Below are 19,633 nucleotides of genomic sequence, written 5' to 3'. Positions count from 1 at the left end.
TTTTGTTGGAATGTATAATTGTAATGACAAATAAAGATTATTCTATTCTATCCTATTTGTAATTAGTTGTAATACTAATATATAGATAATATGTATGATATATTATTACATATATATTGTTTCCGGTAGCTGCGCTTGAGCTTCCGCGGCGCGAAACTTCAAAGTCGGCTTTCCGAGAGCTGTGATTTTCGATCCAGACAGAGGAACAAAGAAAATAGGTAAGGGACTTGGTGAATTTGATAAAAGAAAGTATTTCCAGTTTATTGAAAATAGTACACGGTTTATGAAAGATGTAACACTCACATAACTAATGTTTAGTGGTTAAATACTGTTTAATAACTGATTATGCCATGACGGATTACAGAGATCCGTCGAGACAAGCTACATTTAATAAGGAGAGTTTGACTTGCAGTTTTTTTCGACCTCCTGATTACTTTTAAATTCATATAGTCGTTTTTTTATTCTTCGCTTCCCACTTATATTCATAACATATATACTGTTTGCTATAAGAACATGAATTAGTTGTGCAATATAAGAATTACAATGATATTTGAATTTGGACAGTTAATAGCTCACGCTGTTCACTGCGCAGATGGTTATGTAAACCCAGATTCTTAAGAGAAAAGCGTGAAGAGAAGCGTAAAGGCTTCGAGTGCGTAAACACGCAGTCAGAGGCCTCCTGCACAAATGAACAGGTAGGATAAATCAGGGTGTAGGCTGACATGACAAACCTGCTACTGTGGACAGTGATGACACACCTTAACAAACTGTAACAGTCCAGAAAAGCAGGAGCAGAACATAACAGAAGGAAAAACAGCAGCAGCTGGATCATAATGATGCAGCACAACAACCTCCTGCGTGCTTCAAGCGGCCAGAGCAGAGAGCATCTGTTCGCTACACGGGAAAACACGCAGCGCCAGAACAGCAGTGGGAGTGGACGACTTCCCTCAAAGTCCACGGCCGAAGACGCTGCTTTGTGGTTTTGCTCCAGTTCGGCTGAACCCGCAGCCTGTGGATCGGGTCACAGTTCCTCCTGCAACCCATCCAGGAGCCGCAGGATCAGCGGAAAATAAACAATTGTTAGATAATCAAATTTGACCTTATATTAAATATTTAGTTTTTCTTGCTGTCATATTGTTGAACAGTATAGAATTATTTAAAGCATAATTAAAAGCTTTTAAAACAACTAAGTTTTAACTGAGTTAAAAACAAAAATCCGTTTCTACATATATTTCTACATCCGACTCTGGACCTCACCCCACGTCACTGAACTGAGATCTAATATAGCCCGGGAAATACGAAATGTTATAGACTATTATTATATCACAAATATTTACAACAACTATTTATTAAGAACAATCATTAGGCCTACATAGATACACGATCTGGTAGAATAATGATAAACAGGTGTTTTCATTGTAAATCTGATTTGTCAGATGTAATATTTTCTTGTTAAAATAAAGAAAATGAAAAAATAAAATAAAACATTGTCTTCCGTTTTGTTGTTATGTTGTTTAACCGTTTTACAGAACTTCTGCTGACAAAACAACCGTTTTTTCCTTTTTTTTATATTAACCAATTGTCTTTAATAAAAGAAAAAGTAAAATAGACGTTCTTGATTCATTAAAAACGGTTTCATGCGTCCTGGTGTCTGGAGAGATTATATGACGGCCGTTCCTGACTGGCGTTGCATTCAGAAAACAAAACAATGACCCTGAAAGGCTGCAAAAGGTCCTGATTATTTTTTATTCTACAGGTCCTTCTCAAAAAATTTGCATATTGTGATAAAGTTCCTTATTTTCCATAATGTCATGATGAAAATTTAACATTCATATATTTTAGATTCATTGCACACTAACTGAAATATTTCAGGTCTTTTATTGTCTTAATACGGATTATTTTGGCATACAGCTCATGAAAACCCAAAATTCCTATCTCACAAAATTAGCATATTTCATCCGACCAATAAAAGAAAACTGTTTTTAATACAAAAAACGTCAACCTTCAAATAATCATGTACAGTTATGCACTCAATACTTGGTCGGGAATCCTTTTGCAGAAATGACTGCTTCAATGCGGCGTGGCATGGAGGCAATCAGCCAGTGGCACTGCTGAGGTCTTATGGAGGCCCAGGATGCTTCAATAGCGGCCTTTAGCTCATCCAGAGTGTTGGGTCTTGAGTCTCTCAACGTTCTCTTCACAATATCCCACAGATTCTCTATGGGGTTCAGGTCAGGAGAGTTGGCAGGCCAATTGAGCACAGTGATACCATGGTCAGTAAACCATTTACCAGTGGTTTTGACAATGTGAGCAGGTGCCAGGTCGTGCTGAAAAATGAAATCTCCATCTCCATAAAGCTTTTCAGCAGATGGAAGCATGAAGTGCTCCAAAATCTCCTGATAGCTAGCTGCATTGACCCTGCCCTTGATAAAACACAGTGGACCAACACCAGCAGCTGACACGGCACCCCAGACCATCACTGACTGTGGGTACTTCACACTGGACTTCTGGCATTTTGGCATTTCCTTCTCCCCAGTCTTCCTCCAGACTCTGGCACCTTGATTTCCGAATGACATGCGGAATTTGCTTTCATCTGAAAAAAGTACTTTGGACCACTGAGCAACAGTCCAGTGCTGCTTCTCTGTAGCCCAGGTCAGGCGCTTCTGCCGCTGTTTCTGGTTCAAAAGTGGCTTGACCTGGGGAATGCGGCACCTGTAACCCATTTCCTGCACACGCCTGTGCACGGTGGCTCTGGATGTTTCTACTCCAGACTCAGTCCACTGCTTCCGCAGGTCCCCCAAGGTCTGGAATCGGCCATTCCTCCACAATCTTCCTCAGGGTCCAGTCACCTCTTCGCGTTGTGCAGCGTTTTCTGACTTCTAATTTTTTGAGAAGGACATGTATTATGTCAAAGATGTTCACACGAACAGAGAAGGTCGTTGCTGTTCTTTTCATCTCCACATAGCGACCTGCCATCGGTGCGCGATGCTGTTGCAGATGGCAGCTTTTTTTGGATCACGCATGGATGACAGACTAATAATGAACGCAGCTATTTGCAGTTTTAGTGAGATACTAACATTACAGGTGTTGTAGAAACATATTGGCATCAACTCTTCCCAGAATTTGACAACTTTGCGTTGAAATGTCCAGTATTGCACATTCATTGAGGCAACTAGTAAGTGCTAATATTACGAGAATAAAGTGGTGGAATAAAGTAATAACGGTTCTTTTTCCACAAAACAAGCATTTTCTTCCAAATCCGTGTGGTCCGTCGTATATGCACAATCGTTTCAAAGTCCTGACAATAATAATTTGCTGCTGATGTGCTAAAAGATTAAGAATGTTACTGATAAAGTATAAGTTTACAAGATGCTCAACATTCCGTTTTTAACGCATGGAAAACTGTACTTTTAAATTCCGACTTTATTCTTTAAAAATTACTACTTCCTTCTCGCAACTTTACTCTCGTAATTTCCCAAAATAACAAGATTAATAGCCTGACTCTAATACACCGTCGTAGTATAAACTATTCATATAAACATTCACGTTTTAAATGCCACATTCTCAACAAGTTAACTGGGTTGTGGGTATTTCCAGATGTCCAACAAAAATTGTTTTATCTGATTGTTGCACATTGCCAAAACGTCTGTCTGTTGATAACAAAAATTAGCCTCCTTGAGTAAATCACTGAAAACAGTTATTAAAGCAGATTGCAAAGGTAATAGAATAAACACTGAATAAATTAAGCCAAGAACTATTCATAACTCCAGCAGATCTAGATTTACAATGAATTTCATTCAAACAAATAGGTGACAACAAAGAGGGTATGTTTCAAAATATTCAAATCTGTAAGGAGTAAAATAAATAAATAAAAAATTCCAAATGTTTACAGAAAACCTGTATTTAAAGGTTTTCCAAGCACATCTAAAATTGGAACTGCATTAGAAATGCATACATATTATTTTAATGTAATTAAGACTTTGATTTTATGAAACAACCTCAGAGTTATAATTCCTTTTTATGTCTTCTCTTCCAGAATGGCTCTTGCAAAACTGCTAAATTCACGTCCAGAGACTATCATCACCTCCACCCCTACATGTTTCTATTTTGAAACTTAAAGAAAGGCCCAAGGTATTGTCCTGGACTTTTACGGAGAACACAGCCATACCAGCTTCAGTAAAAGAAAAGAAAATTGCTGCACTAACAGATAGTGAGCTGGTAACTACAGTTACCCTATTTGAGGAGTTTGCTGGAAAGGTAAAGGAAGGCTCCTCCTATATAATTAGAGGGCATGAGCTGAGGGGTCAGGGCCCACCCTTCTATATTAATATAACAAGTAGGACCCAGTTATTTCGTGGCCCAGCTCTAAGAATTGAGGAACACCTTCTTGCTAAAGCTGAGGCACTGCTGGAGCCTCCATCTCCGCTCACACAGCTGGACGCCAGTCTTGGAACCAAAAGCCTAATGACAGTGGAGGGTGAAGTGGTTGAGGTAGGCTTATTTAGATATTCATACTTACATGTACATATATATTATGTGTGTATATGTATATAGCACTCAGAAGTTTTAGAAATCCTTTCTCATTTAACGGTTTCCTTCACGTTTATGACTATTTACATTGTATGTAGATTCTCACTGAAGACATCAAAACAGTGAATGAACACATATGGAAATATGTAGCAAACAAAAATTGTAGAAGAATTTCAAGAACTTTAAATATGTTTTATATTTAGGATTCCTTAAAGTATCCACCCTTTGCTGTGATGAGTGAAATATTAACCTTTGGGCGTCTCTCAATGAACCTCTGGGAAGTTCTTTCAAGGCTCTTTGGAAAACCATTTCAGGTAACAACCTCATGGAGATTACAGAGAGAATGCCAAGAGAGCAAAGCAGTAATTTAAGCAAAGGGAGAATCTAAAATATAAAAATGTTTAGTAATTTCACACTTTTTGTTTACTACATAATTCCATGTGTGTTCATTCATAGGTTTGTTGCCTTTGGTAAAATTCTACAATTTAAATAGTCATGAAAATAAAAAGACCTATATGTATATATATTCACCGGCCACTTTATTAGGTACACCTTGCTAGTACCGGGTTGGAACCCCTTTTGCCTTCAGAACTGCCTTAATCCTTTGTGGCATAGATTCAACAAGGTACTGGAAACATTCCTCAGAGGGTTTGGTCCATATTGACATGAAAGCATCACACAGATGCTGCAGATTTGTCGGCTGCACATCCATGATGTGAATTTCCCATTCCACCACATCCCAAAGGTGCTCTATTGGATTGAGATCTGGTGACTGTGGAGGCCATTTGAGTCCAGTGAACTCATTGTCATGTTCAAGAAACCAGTCTGAGATGATTCGTGCTTTGTAACATGGCGCGTTGTCCTGCTGGAAGTAACCATCAGAAGGTGGGTACACTGTGGACATAAAGGGATGGACATGGTCAGCAGCAATAGTCAGGTAGGCTGTGGCATTGACACGATGCTCAATTGGTACTAGGGGGCCCAAAGTGTGCCAAGAAAATATCCCCCACATCATTACACCACCACCAGCCTGAACCTTGGATACAAGGCAGGATGGATCCATGCATTCATGTTGTTGACGTCAAATTCTGACCCTACCATCCGAATGTCGCAACAGAAATCGAGACTCATCAGACCAGGCAACGTTTTTCCAATCTTCTATTGTCCAATTTTGGTGAGCCTCAGTTTCCTGTTCTTAGCTGATAGGAGTGGAACCCGGTGTGGTCTTCTGCTGCTGTAGCCCATCCGCCTCAAGGTTTGACATGTTGTGCGTTCAGAGATGCTCTTCTGCATGCCTTGGCTGTAACCAGTGGTTATTGGGGCCTGCCATAGCAATGCATAGGAGAGCAGTGCATTGCATTGCGAAGCAATGCACTGCCTCCCATGCAATGCACCTATTACTATTCACCTGGTCAAAACCTATCTCCATTAAAGCGGCCCGAACCGCAACGCGCACCCCCACAATATATACATCAAAACGTCCGGCTCGGTCCCGGGAGGTGTGCTATTACTTTTATTGGCGTTTCGAGTTACCATGGCGACGTAATTAACAAAAAACTACCACCCCAAAATCCCCATAGGAATTAGAGGCTGACATTTTTTCGGGAGTCCCACTCCTTACTGAGACAGCATCAGTAAAGATCCCGTGATTGGGACGATACAGGATAAAAAATTAACGGGAGCAGACGGGAGCGGGAGCTAACTAATAGGAGGGAAATAAACTAGGATCAATTGTCTTTGGAAATGTAAAACTGAGACTTTGTTATAAACTTTAAGAAAAAAAAACTTGGATCGACGCCGCCATTGTGTAGTTTTTTTCTAAGAAGCCTATACTATAATGTGAGTCAAACGAACTACACGACCCACAAGCCAACAGTGCTTCTGCTCGGTGTTTTCCACCTGCGTTCAGAATGGAGGGAGCAAACGCAGGTGGAGAACTGGACGTGGTAAAATTGGATTTGTAACGTAAAGTCAGAAGTAAGGACTTATCTATTAAACTCATAGAGCTGACAGAAAAGTCGCAAATATTACCGAACTTCAGGAGAGTTGAATGTAGCGGTGTTAACACACAGTCTGCTGCTTGTAAAACGTGATTAGTCGTAATCAAGTTCACCAGTGATTAAGGGACACTTGTAAAACAGATTCTGGATTAAATCAGCTCTGCATCTCTTCATTCATCAAACCAAAAGTACCAACATGTGTCAAGTCTCATCTGACCAACAAAATTGCTGCATGTGCTCTAAAGATTTTAAGAGGTAAGGTACGGAAGCCCGTGAGGGGACATGGGGAAATGTATTTCTTCTGCGTCCCCACGCAATACTTTTGCGTTCGGCATTTTGGAACAACAGCACAGATGATAAACTGCTCATAAAACAAACACTGATATGTGATTGATATGGTTTATTTGTCATATGCAGGTTAACACGCAGTAAACAATGCGATAAAATGCTTAGGATAAGAAGAACCGTTCAAATCACGATAAAAACAAAAACACTAATGGCGTACAAAAAAAAAGTACACATCATGCAGCAGTTATAAGGAAATAAAGTGTCACAGATGTGGTTTCGTGCAGTTTTATGGTCCAGAGTTCAGTAGTTTGTTTGACAGCTTGTGGATAAAAACTGTCTTTTAGTCTGATTGAAGATAATTTTATTTAATGCTGATTTCAAAATAAAACTCAATAAATCTCAAAACGGGTGTAGTGTTTGTTTCAATTTTGCAGTTATCTGGTTTGGAAACTATCCCACAAAGTATTGCGAAATAACGCAAAGACTATTGTGTGGGGACACAAAAGAGAAAAAATTCCCCATGTCCCATCGCGGACCTCGTAGAAAGGCTTCATCAAGGGAAGATATTAAATAAATATGTTGTGAAATAGAAAAAAATTGAATGTACCATTAAATGTACAATTTATTTAATACATCATTACATATTAAGTGTACAACTAATTACGTCATGTCGTCTTTAAAATTATACTTAATTATTCAGTGGCACATTTAATTGCATAATATTCCATTTCATGATATAATGGTACATTTATTGTTTCTAATGATGTATTAAATAAATAAATGGTACCTTTAATTTAATGTCACATTTCTTTCATGTGTACATTTACTTCACTTATGGGACATTCACAACATTTATTTATTTAATGATGATTTTATTGTATTAATTTTGTCCAGTTTGACCCTCCATTCTTGATGCCTGTATAGGAGGTCATGTCAGAATTTAAATCAGGTGTTCTGGAGCAGACACACATCTAAAACTTGAAGGGAAGGGGTCCCTGAGGACCAGGGCTGTGAACCATTGAGGTACAGTTTCTAAATTGTGAAGGTAATACCTTTTTGTCCTTTTGTTCAACAAGTACAGTTCTCTTACTAGGTGCATTTTTCTTTCTTTTCAGCAACTTGAAACATAAAAGTGATGTCATTGTTCAAAGGAAACGATCACTTAATAAATGAGTAAAATACAACTATGTACATTTTGTTTATTCAACTAAGATAGGCATGGTCTGTTTCCTTGTTTGATATTTTATTATTTCTTCATTATAATTCTTTTTACTTTAACTGGCCTTTACTACAGCTAAAAACAGGGACCTAACTGGTCCTTCAAAGAAAGAAATTGCCAAAAGACTAAATGAAGAAAACAAAAATGGGAGAGTCACAGGAGTGGGAGTCGTTCTGAATGGGAGCGGGACGGGAATGGGAGTCAATTTACCAGGAGTGGGACGGGACAGGATTTTTTTCGTTATGCTGGCCTGGGATTGGGATGGGACAAGAGAACGCCAGGCGCCGAAGAATGGTCCGGGGAAATGTTGAAAATGTTGAAACAAACAGCCAATCGCGTTTGAGAAATGTTGAAAATGTTGAAACGAACAGCCAATCGCGTTTGAGAAATGTTGAAAATGTTGAAACGAACAGCCAATCGCGTTTGAGAAATGTTGAAAGGCAAACGTAGTTCTGAACTTTGCGTAGGGGCGCGGGACCCCGTTTCAGAAATCCATCCGCGGTAGTTCGAGAGCAAAGTTTGTTGTTAATAACAGATCGAGTCGACGTTGACAAGACAAATTTGTCTTTTTAGCTATATGGTAAGTATCTACAACTTCATGAGAATGTTGTGTGAGATTAGCATGATTATAAGATACGTTTTTAGCGGACTGTTACGCCGGTGTTACGGCGTAAGCACATAGCACTGACTGGCTTATAATTTCAAAAATAAAAAACGTTATAACGTTTTGTATTTCTTAAAAGAAAGAAAGGAGAAATCATGAATAATTTTCATTGCACATCACAATTGTATACCATTTTGTGTTGGTCTTTCACATAAAATTACAATAAAATATATTTATGCTTGTGGTTGTAATAAAATATGTGGAAAAGTTCAAGAGGTATGAATACTATTAAAAGCCACTGTAATTATGTTGTAGTTCTTAGTCAGCCAGTAGCCATTTCAACCAAACTTTATTTATGAAGAACTTAAAAACATTAACCACTGACCAAAGCACTGGACATATAGTAAAGTGCCTAATAATACTGTCAAGATTTTTTTTTTGGTTTGGTTTCTTGAGAGTTTGATAAGCTCTTGTGGTGTTACCATTTGTTTTTAAAATCACCTCCACATAAGGCATCAAAATCCCACAAGGCAATGCCAGACACTATCTGGATGGCACGGCTGAGAAGCTTCGCCGCCACAGGGTCATGGCCAGCAGATGAGGGCAACAGGCCAGCACCCAGACAGAAGAAGTGGTACGAGCTGTATCAAAGGGTATGTTTCTATTTAATAGGTTTTTACTTTCACAGTTCATTTGGTACCAAGTGTAACAGCATAAATCGGGTTTAGACGCATTAATAAAGATGGAATAAGTACGAAATTCAAGTGTGATTTCTGTAACCACACACGGCAACTGATTGACTTACATCTCCAACTGTTTTTAGATTGAGAAATGTCCCATGATGCAGCATGGGCAGAAGTCCTTGTTTGGTGGTGTCGGGAGATGTTTGTGTGGATTCCACATCCAGAAGGTTGGTCTGACAGTAGGTTTGTTGTATAGTACAAATATCCCCTCAAAAGGTGACTAATAATATCTACTTTGTCATGAAACAGCAGCCATCTTCTACAAGCCCGGAGGCTTCAGCTGCAGGTCCTGCCCACGCTGCTACTACACGGCAGACGTCCACTGCAGGTCCTGCCCACGCTGCTACTACACGGCAGACGTCCACTGCAGGTCCTACCCACGCTGCTCCTACACGGCAGACGTCCCCTGCAGGTCCTGCACTAGGACAAGTCCAGGGAGCTGAAAGCCACAAGCGGAAACCACCACTGAACTTGTCCATGGTACTTGTACAATTATGAGCATAAACAACTAAACTATGAGTATTTGTTTTCAGTGAATGGCTTCTCATTATACATTCCTTTGATTATTGTCTTTCAGTTTATCAAGCCAAGATTTAGTGGTGCACATCTTGCAGCTGCAAAGCCAAATCTAGCCAGGGCCAGGCCCAGGAACATGACTCAGGTATATAGCAATCAAAAGTCAACTGTATAAAAGTGGATTGTTTATACAAGTTACTTAATGCTCTATTGCTCTATTTTACAGGAACAAGTCACAGAAAGCCAGGAGATCCCGGGTTCTCCAGTCAGCACTGCCATCTCAGTGAGTGATTACCTTTTCAGCTAGAGCTTCTGTAGTTCTACACTTCATTATGTGTACAACATTAAAGTGTTCTTGTACAGAATTAAATATCTGATAATGAAACTTCCCACAGGCTGTAGCCCTCCAAACAGAGCCACCAGCCGTCACACCTGAGATACCAGTGGTGTCTCCTGTGTTGGTAAGTGATCCAGCACCGGTGTTTATTTTTTTCATTTTTTTAATAGCAAAGTATGATTATACATAGTTTCTTTTCATTTTTTGCTGCATCTCCTCAGCTGCCCCGTTTATGGGCGGAGGGCATTCCACCCGAAGACCATAGGTTGATAACAAAAACCTTGTTTAGGATGGGGGCAAAGGGCAAAGCGGAGCTCCAGGACAACCTGAGGCTGTGGTACTACCCACCTCAGCCGAGTCCCCTCTACCACCAGGCACCTTCGCCAGACCGCTTCTTCGCCCATCCACTACTCATGTGGATGCCATACAAGTTGTGGAAGGTTAAGGTGGTCTGCCCCAATCCTTCTTGTGGTGGGACTCAGTTGACTGGGGCAGGGCTTCACAAAAGGGCACGGCGGGTCCTGGATGTTGACCGGATTTACACCATGGTCACTGAGACACTGACTTGTGCCAAGTGTAAAGCCTCACACGTGTCCTGGAGCCAAGCTGTCCTCCAACAGCTGGACTTGGCTCACAGGTCAGAATTTCGGGTCATCATGACTCAAAAGTGAGTAGTGAGTCTTCTTTTCTTTTTCCATCTCCAAATGAATGCTGTACATTCTGACTGATGTATTTATCTGTGAACAAGGTATGCCTGTGACGTGCGGGTGATTCGACTTCTGCGGGAGAGGGGCCTGGGCAACAGTCCCACGCGGGTGTTGAAACAGCTGAGGGAGAACCACACAGAGGAGTGGCTGCAACGGGTGTCACGGTACACCACAGAGTGTATGGGCTTCCTCCAGGGCCCTGCACTGCTGCCTGTAACGTTCCCTGAGCCTCCACAGCTTGACGTTGTGCCGAGTTGCAAGTGGCTCCTGTCTGTGTACAGCCAGGACATTTTGGCAAGGCTGGAGGACATCAAGGCCCACATAACCTCAACATATGGCTCCATTCTTAAGATGGACTCCACAAAAAAGGTTGAACAATCTTATTTTCTGCAAAATAGGCTACTATAAACCCCTGTTTTCATTTAAGGTATTTATCATTTCAACATTTCTCAACCATAATGTGTTTGTCTCTGTTCATGTCTTGTGCTTCAGATCACAAAGAAGCTTGCTGGGACAGCAAAGAGAACGGCTCTCTGGCTCACCTCCGTGGGAAACGAGCATGGCCAGATTTTAATCAGTGTCCTGACTGCTCAGGAGGGAGCTGGTTTAGACAGGATGGCAAGTGACCTGGTGAAGAGGTACAAGAAGGCCGGTGTAGATCTCCCTGTTGCTCTGTATGTGGACTGCGGATGCTGTGCTGAGGCAACAGAGACCACTAAGCTGCAGGCCAGATTCAGCGGGTGGCCACAGCTTCTGGTAAGGCTGGATATTTGGCACTTCATGCGGCGGCTTGCCCTCGGATGCACCACCGATGCCCATCAGCTGTACCCACTTTATATGTCACGCATGTCAGCGTGCATTTTTGAATGGGATGCAGCTGATTTAGCACTGCTGCGTGAAGCCAAGGCCCAGCAGCTTCAGGCCCAGGGACTGTCTTCCGCAGATGTGGACAGGCATCTGACCAGGGAGGAGTTAGCTCTCCACTGCCGACGGAGGACACGAGGAGTGACTACCACAGTCAAGCTGTTGGAGGAGCTGTTTGATGTGCTCATGGGGTCCCGTGGCAACGACTCCCTTGGTGTTCCTCTGTTTGATCAGGAGAGGATGGAGCACATCTGGCGGGTGCAGAGGAGGCATGTGAAGTGCATCCAAGATCCACTGGGTGTTGCTCTCTACACTAAAACCGGGGAGCTGACCAAGGGAGGTGTGCGGCTGCCGGTGTTTAGGTGTGCCCGAGGCTCAACTTCCTTGGAGTCTTTTCATCTCCACCTCAACCGCTTCATACCAGGTTGGTGTTGAGATTATTAAAACCAAGATGTGTCTTGTCATTGATTGGTGGTTGTGTATTTGATGTGGTTCATGTGTTGTGTTTGCTTCTAGGGAGCAGTGCCAACAGCCTAAATTTTCAGGTTTACCTGTTGGAAGGGCTGCATAGGTGGAACCAGGACGTCTCCTCTGTGCTGCTACACGGGTGATTTGCTGCATTCTGTCAACAACAACTACGAGAAGCTGTTTGGCAGAAAGCTAGCACCCGAGTTCTGTCCACCCGCACGTTACACAGGTAAGAATGACATCAGCATTACCAGGCCAAAGAAACGTACGAGGCAGCATCTGATGTCTCTGACAACTCTTATGCTATACTATGTCATGATAAAAATGTATATACATAATAACAAAATTCAATTTGGTTACTGGGTATGTTTTTTTATTTGCTGTGGTTCATTTTGTTTTAGAAGTATATACATATGTGCCAACTGGACATAAAGCAAACAACATAACATGACAAGGGGAGGATTTGTGCTTTAGCTAAAAGCAGCAGTCAACTTAAGCACATTATACATAAGAAAATAAAAATGCTGCTTCAAAATAGGACTAAAAATATTTGTTGTTAAAGGATTCAGCCTTATCTTTGTGCTCTATATGAAATAACTTTTTATAGTGGACACATAACTGAGCAATTTAATTAATTTGTATGTGTTTTATACAGCTGATTTGGTTTTACATTTTCCAGTCTGCATTGTTCCTTATGTATTTTATTTTGTCTCAGGCGAGCTCATCGGACTGCAGTACCTGTTCCGGCAGACTGGTCAGGCACTGCAGGACATGAACCCGGACTCAGAGGACACCGCTCGCTTGGTAGAAGAGCATGATGCGCTGGTCGATGAGGAAGATGAGGGCTTCTCAGAACTTTCAGCTGACCCCACAGTGCTGGATATGGAGGTTTCTTCCGGCAGCTCTTCCACAGTGGCTCCCAGCAGCTCTTCCACAGTGGCTCCCAGCAGCTCTTCCACAGTGGCTCCCAGCAGCTCTTCCACAGTGGCTCCCAGCAGCTCTTCCACGGTGGCTCCCAGCAGCTCTTCCACAGTGGTTCCCAGCAGCTCTTCCACAGTGGCTCCCAGCAGCTCTTCCACAGTGGCTCCCAGCAGCTCTTCCACGGTGGCTCCCAGCAGCTCTTCCACGGTGGCTCCCAGCAGCTCTTCCACGGTGGTTCCCAGCAGCTCTTCCACAGTGGCTCCCAGCAGCTCTTCCACAGTGGCTCCCAGCAGCTCTTCCACAGTGGCTCCCAGCAGCTCTTCCACGGTGGCTCCCAGCAGCTCTTCCACAGTGGCTCCCAGCACTTCCTCCATGCTGTCTGAGGCTGGAGATACCTCAAATGAAACATTGGTGAGTAACAGCAATTTGCTACTGTTGTGTACATCATGCATGTTCACGTATTTCATTACATCCAAAACATCAGTTCGTTGGTTTTTAAGGTTTTAAATAGTAATTTTCTGTTTTGTGCTTAATAATATTCACAGGCTGTTGATGACCAGAATGTGCCGGGATACCAGCATGTGGACAGGCTTGCTGAGTACTTGGTGGGGCTTCGGGAGCAGACCTCTCTCTGTCTCACCAACCTACAAGCAGACTGCATCACAGAACTCTGGCAGAGGCTGGATGACAGGGACAAGCAGCGGGTTGTTTATGCAGCACGACACCAGGACAGACTTTTGAGTGGACGCTTTCGTACACCAAAGAAGCCTTCAAAAACTCCTGGTGTGGAGAGCACAACGCGCTGCGTGCTAGGTGCCAGCAGCGCTCCTGCACAGTGGCCTGACTGCTGTAGGTTGGTGGAGACCATTTTTATTCGGCTTTGTGGTCTGCACTCAGCCCCGAAAAGGAAAGGCAAGGGGGCAGAATCACGGTGGTCCTTAATTTTGAGGGACTATCGTAAAATCAGGGATCTGGTGGTAGGTAATGCCCGTGTTATGCAGGGAACAGAGATACAGCTGGTGGAGGTGAACCAGAACACCCTGATTCAGTGGCACAATGGCAGGCAGAAGAAGCAGGAGCTGTCTGTGCTGCTTCAGGGAACTGCTGTACCTCCAAATTTACCTGTGTCTGAAGAACCACTAATGGATGCAAGAGTGCTGCCTTCTGTTCCTGTGCCAGCTCAGTATGAACATCAATACCAGCTGCCAGAGTGTACAGCTGGCCAGGCAAAACAAAGGCAGGCACCAAGTGCCATCCAGCCAAAAGGTGCCACAAAAAGGCCGTCCCCCCTTCTGGTGGCACCAGCTGTTTTTCCGGCTCCAGCAGCCTGGGCACCCTCAGCTCCTGGGATCCCTCACCAGGCCCTCGCACAGGCAGGACAACCTGTGGTTCTATATCAGATGGTCCCACCTGCAGAGATCCAGGGAACCCACCACCAGCAACCTCCAACAAAGAGGCCATATAAAAGAACTGTGCAGGCTAACACCTGCAAAAAATTTGGCCTCTTCCGTACAGCTGAGACTGGGCATAGCCACTACCGAGGGAGGGTCTACTGCCCACAGTCTGAGGTCCTTACAAAGGAACAGTGGTTGGAGGAGATGAGAAAGTAACTAAAATAAGGAGTTTGTAATAAGGTGTTTCACTTTTTTGATCGGTTTTATTGTTACTTCTGTTGTTAGTTCATGCTCAGTGGTGAACCTGTTATTAGTATTATGTTATTTCCAACCTTATCCTTTGCTTGATTTTTTTATATAAATAGTGATCCTTTTTTATTGTTTTTATATTGACAATTGTCTTTGTGAAAGCAACATTTTTTATTGTGCACAGTGACATTGAACAGCTCAAAAATATTTTGGAAGAAATGTAGAGTTTTAATATTTAACAGTGTTTATTGAAAAACAAAAAAGTCTTATATTTCCATTTATTTTCTGAAAGAAAAAACGTTTTTCTTTGTACTGAATGACAGTGTACATTAAACAGTGTGTTCAAAATGATTTTTTTGTGATCATTATGAAAGTAATGTAAAATAACTTGAAATTGATAAGAAAGTATTACATTGTGACATAAGACTAAATGATTTTCCTTAATTAGGAATCAGTAGATTTATTGATATAATATATAATTGCAGGTTGTGACAAGCAAAAACGTTTTCAAAGTCCCTATAACACTCGCTAAAATGTAATAATACATATAAACACACACGTACACTACCGGTCAAAGGTTTTAATGGGTATCTTTATTCTCATAACTATTTAAATTGTAGATTCTCACCAGACACAACAAACCTGTGAATAAACACATGGAATTATGTAGTGAACAAAGTGTAAAATAACTTTAAACATTTTTATAGTTTAGATTTTTACAAAATAGCCTCCCTTTGCTTTGATTTCTGCTTTGCTCTCTTAGCATTCTCTCCATGAGCTTCATGAGGTGATCACCTGAATGGTTTTCCAAAGAGTCTTGAAAGAACTTCCCAAAGGTTCATTGAGTGACGGCCAGAGGTTATTATTTATGTCACTACAGCAAAGGGCGGCTACTTTGAGGATTCTAAAATATACCATATTTAAAGTTATTTTACAATTTTTGGTTTGCTACATAATTACATATATGTTCATTCACTGTTTTGATGCCTTCATTGAGAATCCAAAGACAATGTAAATAAACATAAACTTAAAAATAATATATATATATATATATATATATATATATATATATAATATATATATATATAATATATATATATATATATATATATATATATATATATATATATATATATATATATATATATACATATGTGTGTGTGTGTATCCCTCTGTATATATATGAAACGGTTTATTTAATCAAATTCTCAGCCTAAGATGGACAAAATGTCACGTGATCTTCCATTCAGGCCTCGACACCGATTGCGGGTTCGCATCCCTTTCACGGCTGATCAGATGTGGGTAAACATTTTTAAAGTTTCCCATTTTGTGTTCAGGCCACTACATATATGCTTATTAAACAGAAATTTGCATATATTTTCCACATATTTCGTTTTTTGCTCCTTTCCCTTTCCCCCCCTTCTTCCCCCTTTCTTCCCCCCTTTCCCCCTTTCTTCCCCATCTTAACTGGCCGAATGTTCCCCAGCTTCATTTTTCTGTGGGAGCGGGATGGGACAGGAGAGAAAATCCACTCCCGTGTCACCCTCTAATAGGAATGAATGGAGTCAGGGGCGGAGGAATCCTCAAAATTCACTGTTTTTGAGGCTCTACTCTATCGCCATACTTTCGCCTAGAAACACAGTTTGACTTTCAGTTTATAGAAAAATCCGCCGGCTTTTCGGAAGTGAAAACGGTTTGTTGATAACTGCTACGGTTTCTCTAAAATTACACTCCAAGCGACACAGACCTTGCAAGAAAATCACACTCTGGAGATGGCAGTTTAACTAGAGTGTACAAAGGGGATTTTTTCAGGAAAAAATTATTTGTAACTGGCACTCACGGCCACAGATTTAGCTCTAAAGTCACAATTTTCAGTCAGTTTGTAGTGCCGGGCCTCTGCTTCCACACAATAACTTCAACATTGTTCTAGGTCTCATAGTTTTCTGTCAAAACCCCCTCGATCGCCAAGAGTCAGCAGATTTCTGTAGGCCTTCTCCCATGTATTTTCAATGACAGTTTGACCAGTAATCCATGAGTGACACCATGTCTTTCCATCCTCCTATTTTATACTGTAAATGACATAGAGCTATGAAAATCTCCATGATTGGGGACGAGGGATGGCTTTCGCCCACAGTTTAACAATTATTCAAATACCATGTTCGGTTTCCGAGATATTAGACTTTGTACGAGAGCATGTTCAGGCGTTTTTGTCTTTTTTGCCATTTTCCCTCTCTTTTCACCCAGTGTTGTGTCTTTATTATTATATTTTCACTAATAAAGGATGAATATTAATGTTCCCCTGTCCGTTCTGATAAAAACGGTCCAAGAATGACATCGATCGCCCCTACGCTTTCCGAGTTATGGCCAGTCGTTCGGGAGCATGCGCTTCCATGTTATAAAGCCTAGACCAGGGGAGACACAGAGTGAGGTGCTGCATGAGTGAGAAACAGCAGGTGTCAAGTTACACTGACGCTCTTTGCTGATTGGCTGATTCATTCCTCACTGTTCTATTTATAGCTCTATGTATCTCCTACTGTATATGTCTGGATGTGATTCTGTTTATTTCTGCCTCTCTGTGTCTCACACTGGGACACACACCCACACACACACACACACATGCATGGATTACTATCTTTCTGAGGACTTTGCATTGACTTTCATTGATTTTCAGTCATTTCTATGGCTTAAACATGACCCGACCCCTAACCCTTTGACCATCTTCATAGGAGGCAACTACATGGCGGCCATTTTGTGCATGTACTGCTGTTCCAACACCCAGACAACAGTGATTGACCCTAAAGGGCAATTTCTTTCATCAACCCTCCATGCTTATTAATGATTATTTAAAGCTTATAATAACATACAGAATGCTTTTACAATAGCAAGCAGGTTCTATATAACTAATAGAAATAACCCAGACCTGAAAGGACAACCATGCTTGATTTTCAAAATAAGACAAAACCTGCTCTACAAAATAAAAGCCTTTAAACAATAGATGATTGCAGGAGTGGGCTTCACACTACTGTTGGAGCTCCCCCAGTGATGGGAATGGGACTATGCTAGTCCTTTGAAACAGGCTTACTGAAACTTCCAAAATAAAAGCCTCAGTCTTCCAGAGTTACTATGGATTTTGTGAGCTGACAAGAGCATAGAAAATGATTTTTAAATAGCAAGCGGGTTCTATTTAACTAATGGAACTAACCCAGACCTGAAAGTACAACCATGCTGGACTTTCAAAATAAGACAAAACATGCTCTACAAAATAAAAACCTTTGCATTTTGAACAATAGATCATTTCAGAACTGGGCTTCACACTAATATTGGAGCTCACCCAGTGTTGGCCTTTTAAAATAAGGCTTACTGAAAATTTCAAAATAAAAGCCTCAGTCTTCCAGAGTTACTAGTAATATTTTAAGCTGATAATAGCATAGACAATGAATTTTAATAAAAATAGCAAGCTCCGGTCCCAGAAGCACGCACCAAGAGGCAGGCCCCGTCTAAATTTCTTCCGAAATTTTCTAGTTTGAGTTACTGTTGCCTTTCTATCAGCTTGAACCAGTCTGGCCATTCTCCTCTGACCTCTGGCATCAACAAGACATTTGCGCCCACAGAGCTGCCGCTCACTGGATATTTTCTCTTTTTCGGACCATTCTCTGTAAACCCTAGAGATGGTAGTGCGTGAAAATCCCAGTAGATCAGCAGTTTCTGAAATACTAAGAACAGCCCGTCTGGCACCGGCAACCATGCCATGTTCAAAGTCACTTAAATCACCTTTCTTCCCCATTCTGATGATCGGTTTGAACTGCAGCAGATTGTCTTGATCATGTCTACATGCCTAAATGCATTGAGTTGCAGCCATGTGATTGGCTGATTTGGGTTAATGAGCAGTTGGACAGGTGTACCTAATAAAGTGGCCGGTGAGTGTATATATATATTGTTTATATGTACACGTCTATGTATATGTACATATATCTATGTAGGTATCTGCAATCAAGAAGGTGGGATCGAGGAAGGAGCAGATACCTTTAAAGACCATCAAACTCAAACAGGTAAATGTGTTCTGTTATTTAAGATTGGATTTCACGTTCCTATGAGAGTGCAATTTTTGGTCAGGATGAACCTGGACATTAACTGTCCTACTAGTTTGTTTTGCGATCTCGAAACCAATCCATCTAAGTTTCATCTGTTGTTCATACGTTCATTAAACTCTTTGCTTAGCTATCTTTTGATTTATCAATCCTACAAAATTTACAATGTGCCTTATCTTGGAAGACTATGTTTATAATGAAGTTATGGTTTTATAATTTGACATGTATTTTGACAGACTTGACTGGTTTTGGGAACTCTGAAAATTGAGCTTAAACAAATATAAAATTGTAACCCCAGAAAAGTCTAGGACTTGTTTAATTTATTTAGCGATAAAGCTTTAGGCTAATGTAATTGTTATTATCTGACTTTGTAGGACCAGCATATCATCCTGTTATCCCTGTGGCGGGAAGCTGCAACTGTGGCTCTGGCTGTGGGAGATACCATCTCTCTCAACCATGTAAAGGCTTCGAAGACTAGTTATGGTAACCAACTACAAACAACGACATTCACCATGATCAAGGTATTGTGTAGTAAATGTATTCATATTTAAAGTGTTATCATTTGACAAACATTTGCAAGAAATTTCATGGTTACGCATTTTGACACAATTACAGTGGCTTGTAAAAGTATACATACCCCTTGAACTTTTCCACATATTGACACATCACAACCACAAACATAAATATATTTCATTGTACTTTTAT

At 41.2% G+C, this 19,633-nt stretch overlaps 2 protein-coding genes across 2 annotated transcripts; both read left to right on the top strand.

Annotated features, from left to right (window-relative positions):
• Positions 1–10,516: 10,516 nt before the first annotated feature.
• On the top strand, positions 10,517–13,127 carry LOC124874299. Its single transcript, XM_047375607.1, has 5 exons — positions 10,517–10,904; positions 10,986–11,313; positions 11,437–12,232; positions 12,325–12,505; positions 12,992–13,127. Exons 1-4 carry the CDS (start codon positions 10,528–10,530, stop codon positions 12,417–12,419), a joined length of 1,596 nt encoding a protein of 531 aa, XP_047231563.1. The 5' UTR covers positions 10,517–10,527; the 3' UTR covers positions 12,420–12,505; positions 12,992–13,127.
• Positions 12,841–15,140, top strand: LOC124874298. The gene is made up of 2 exons (XM_047375606.1): positions 12,841–13,608; positions 13,743–15,140. Exons 1-2 carry the CDS (start codon positions 13,048–13,050, stop codon positions 14,805–14,807), a joined length of 1,626 nt encoding a protein of 541 aa, XP_047231562.1. The 5' UTR covers positions 12,841–13,047; the 3' UTR covers positions 14,808–15,140.
• The last annotated feature ends 4,493 nt before the right edge of the window (positions 15,141–19,633 follow it).

The sequence above is a fragment of the Girardinichthys multiradiatus genome, chromosome 9, assembly GCF_021462225.1.
Source record: "Girardinichthys multiradiatus isolate DD_20200921_A chromosome 9, DD_fGirMul_XY1, whole genome shotgun sequence".
Taxonomy (NCBI): Eukaryota; Metazoa; Chordata; class Actinopteri; order Cyprinodontiformes; family Goodeidae; genus Girardinichthys; species Girardinichthys multiradiatus.
Note: the sequence above shows the minus strand (reverse complement) of the source record. Positions and strands in the feature narration are given on the sequence as shown.

Bases quoted from the DNA above. Each gene is read 5' to 3' on its own strand.
- LOC124874299 (XM_047375607.1), top strand. From the start codon at position 10,528: ATGGGGGCAAAGGGCAAAGCGGAGCTCCAGGACAACCTGAGGCTGTGG. The intron at 10,905-10,985 runs GTGAGTAGTGAG...TCTGTGAACAAG, and splicing joins CGGGTCATCATGACTCAAAA to GTATGCCTGTGACGTGCGGG. The intron at 12,233-12,324 runs GTTGGTGTTGAG...GTTTGCTTCTAG, and splicing joins CCTCAACCGCTTCATACCAG to GGAGCAGTGCCAACAGCCTA.
- LOC124874298 (XM_047375606.1), top strand. From the start codon at position 13,048: ATGAACCCGGACTCAGAGGACACCGCTCGCTTGGTAGAAGAGCATGAT. The intron at 13,609-13,742 runs GTGAGTAACAGC...TAATATTCACAG, and splicing joins ATACCTCAAATGAAACATTG to GCTGTTGATGACCAGAATGT.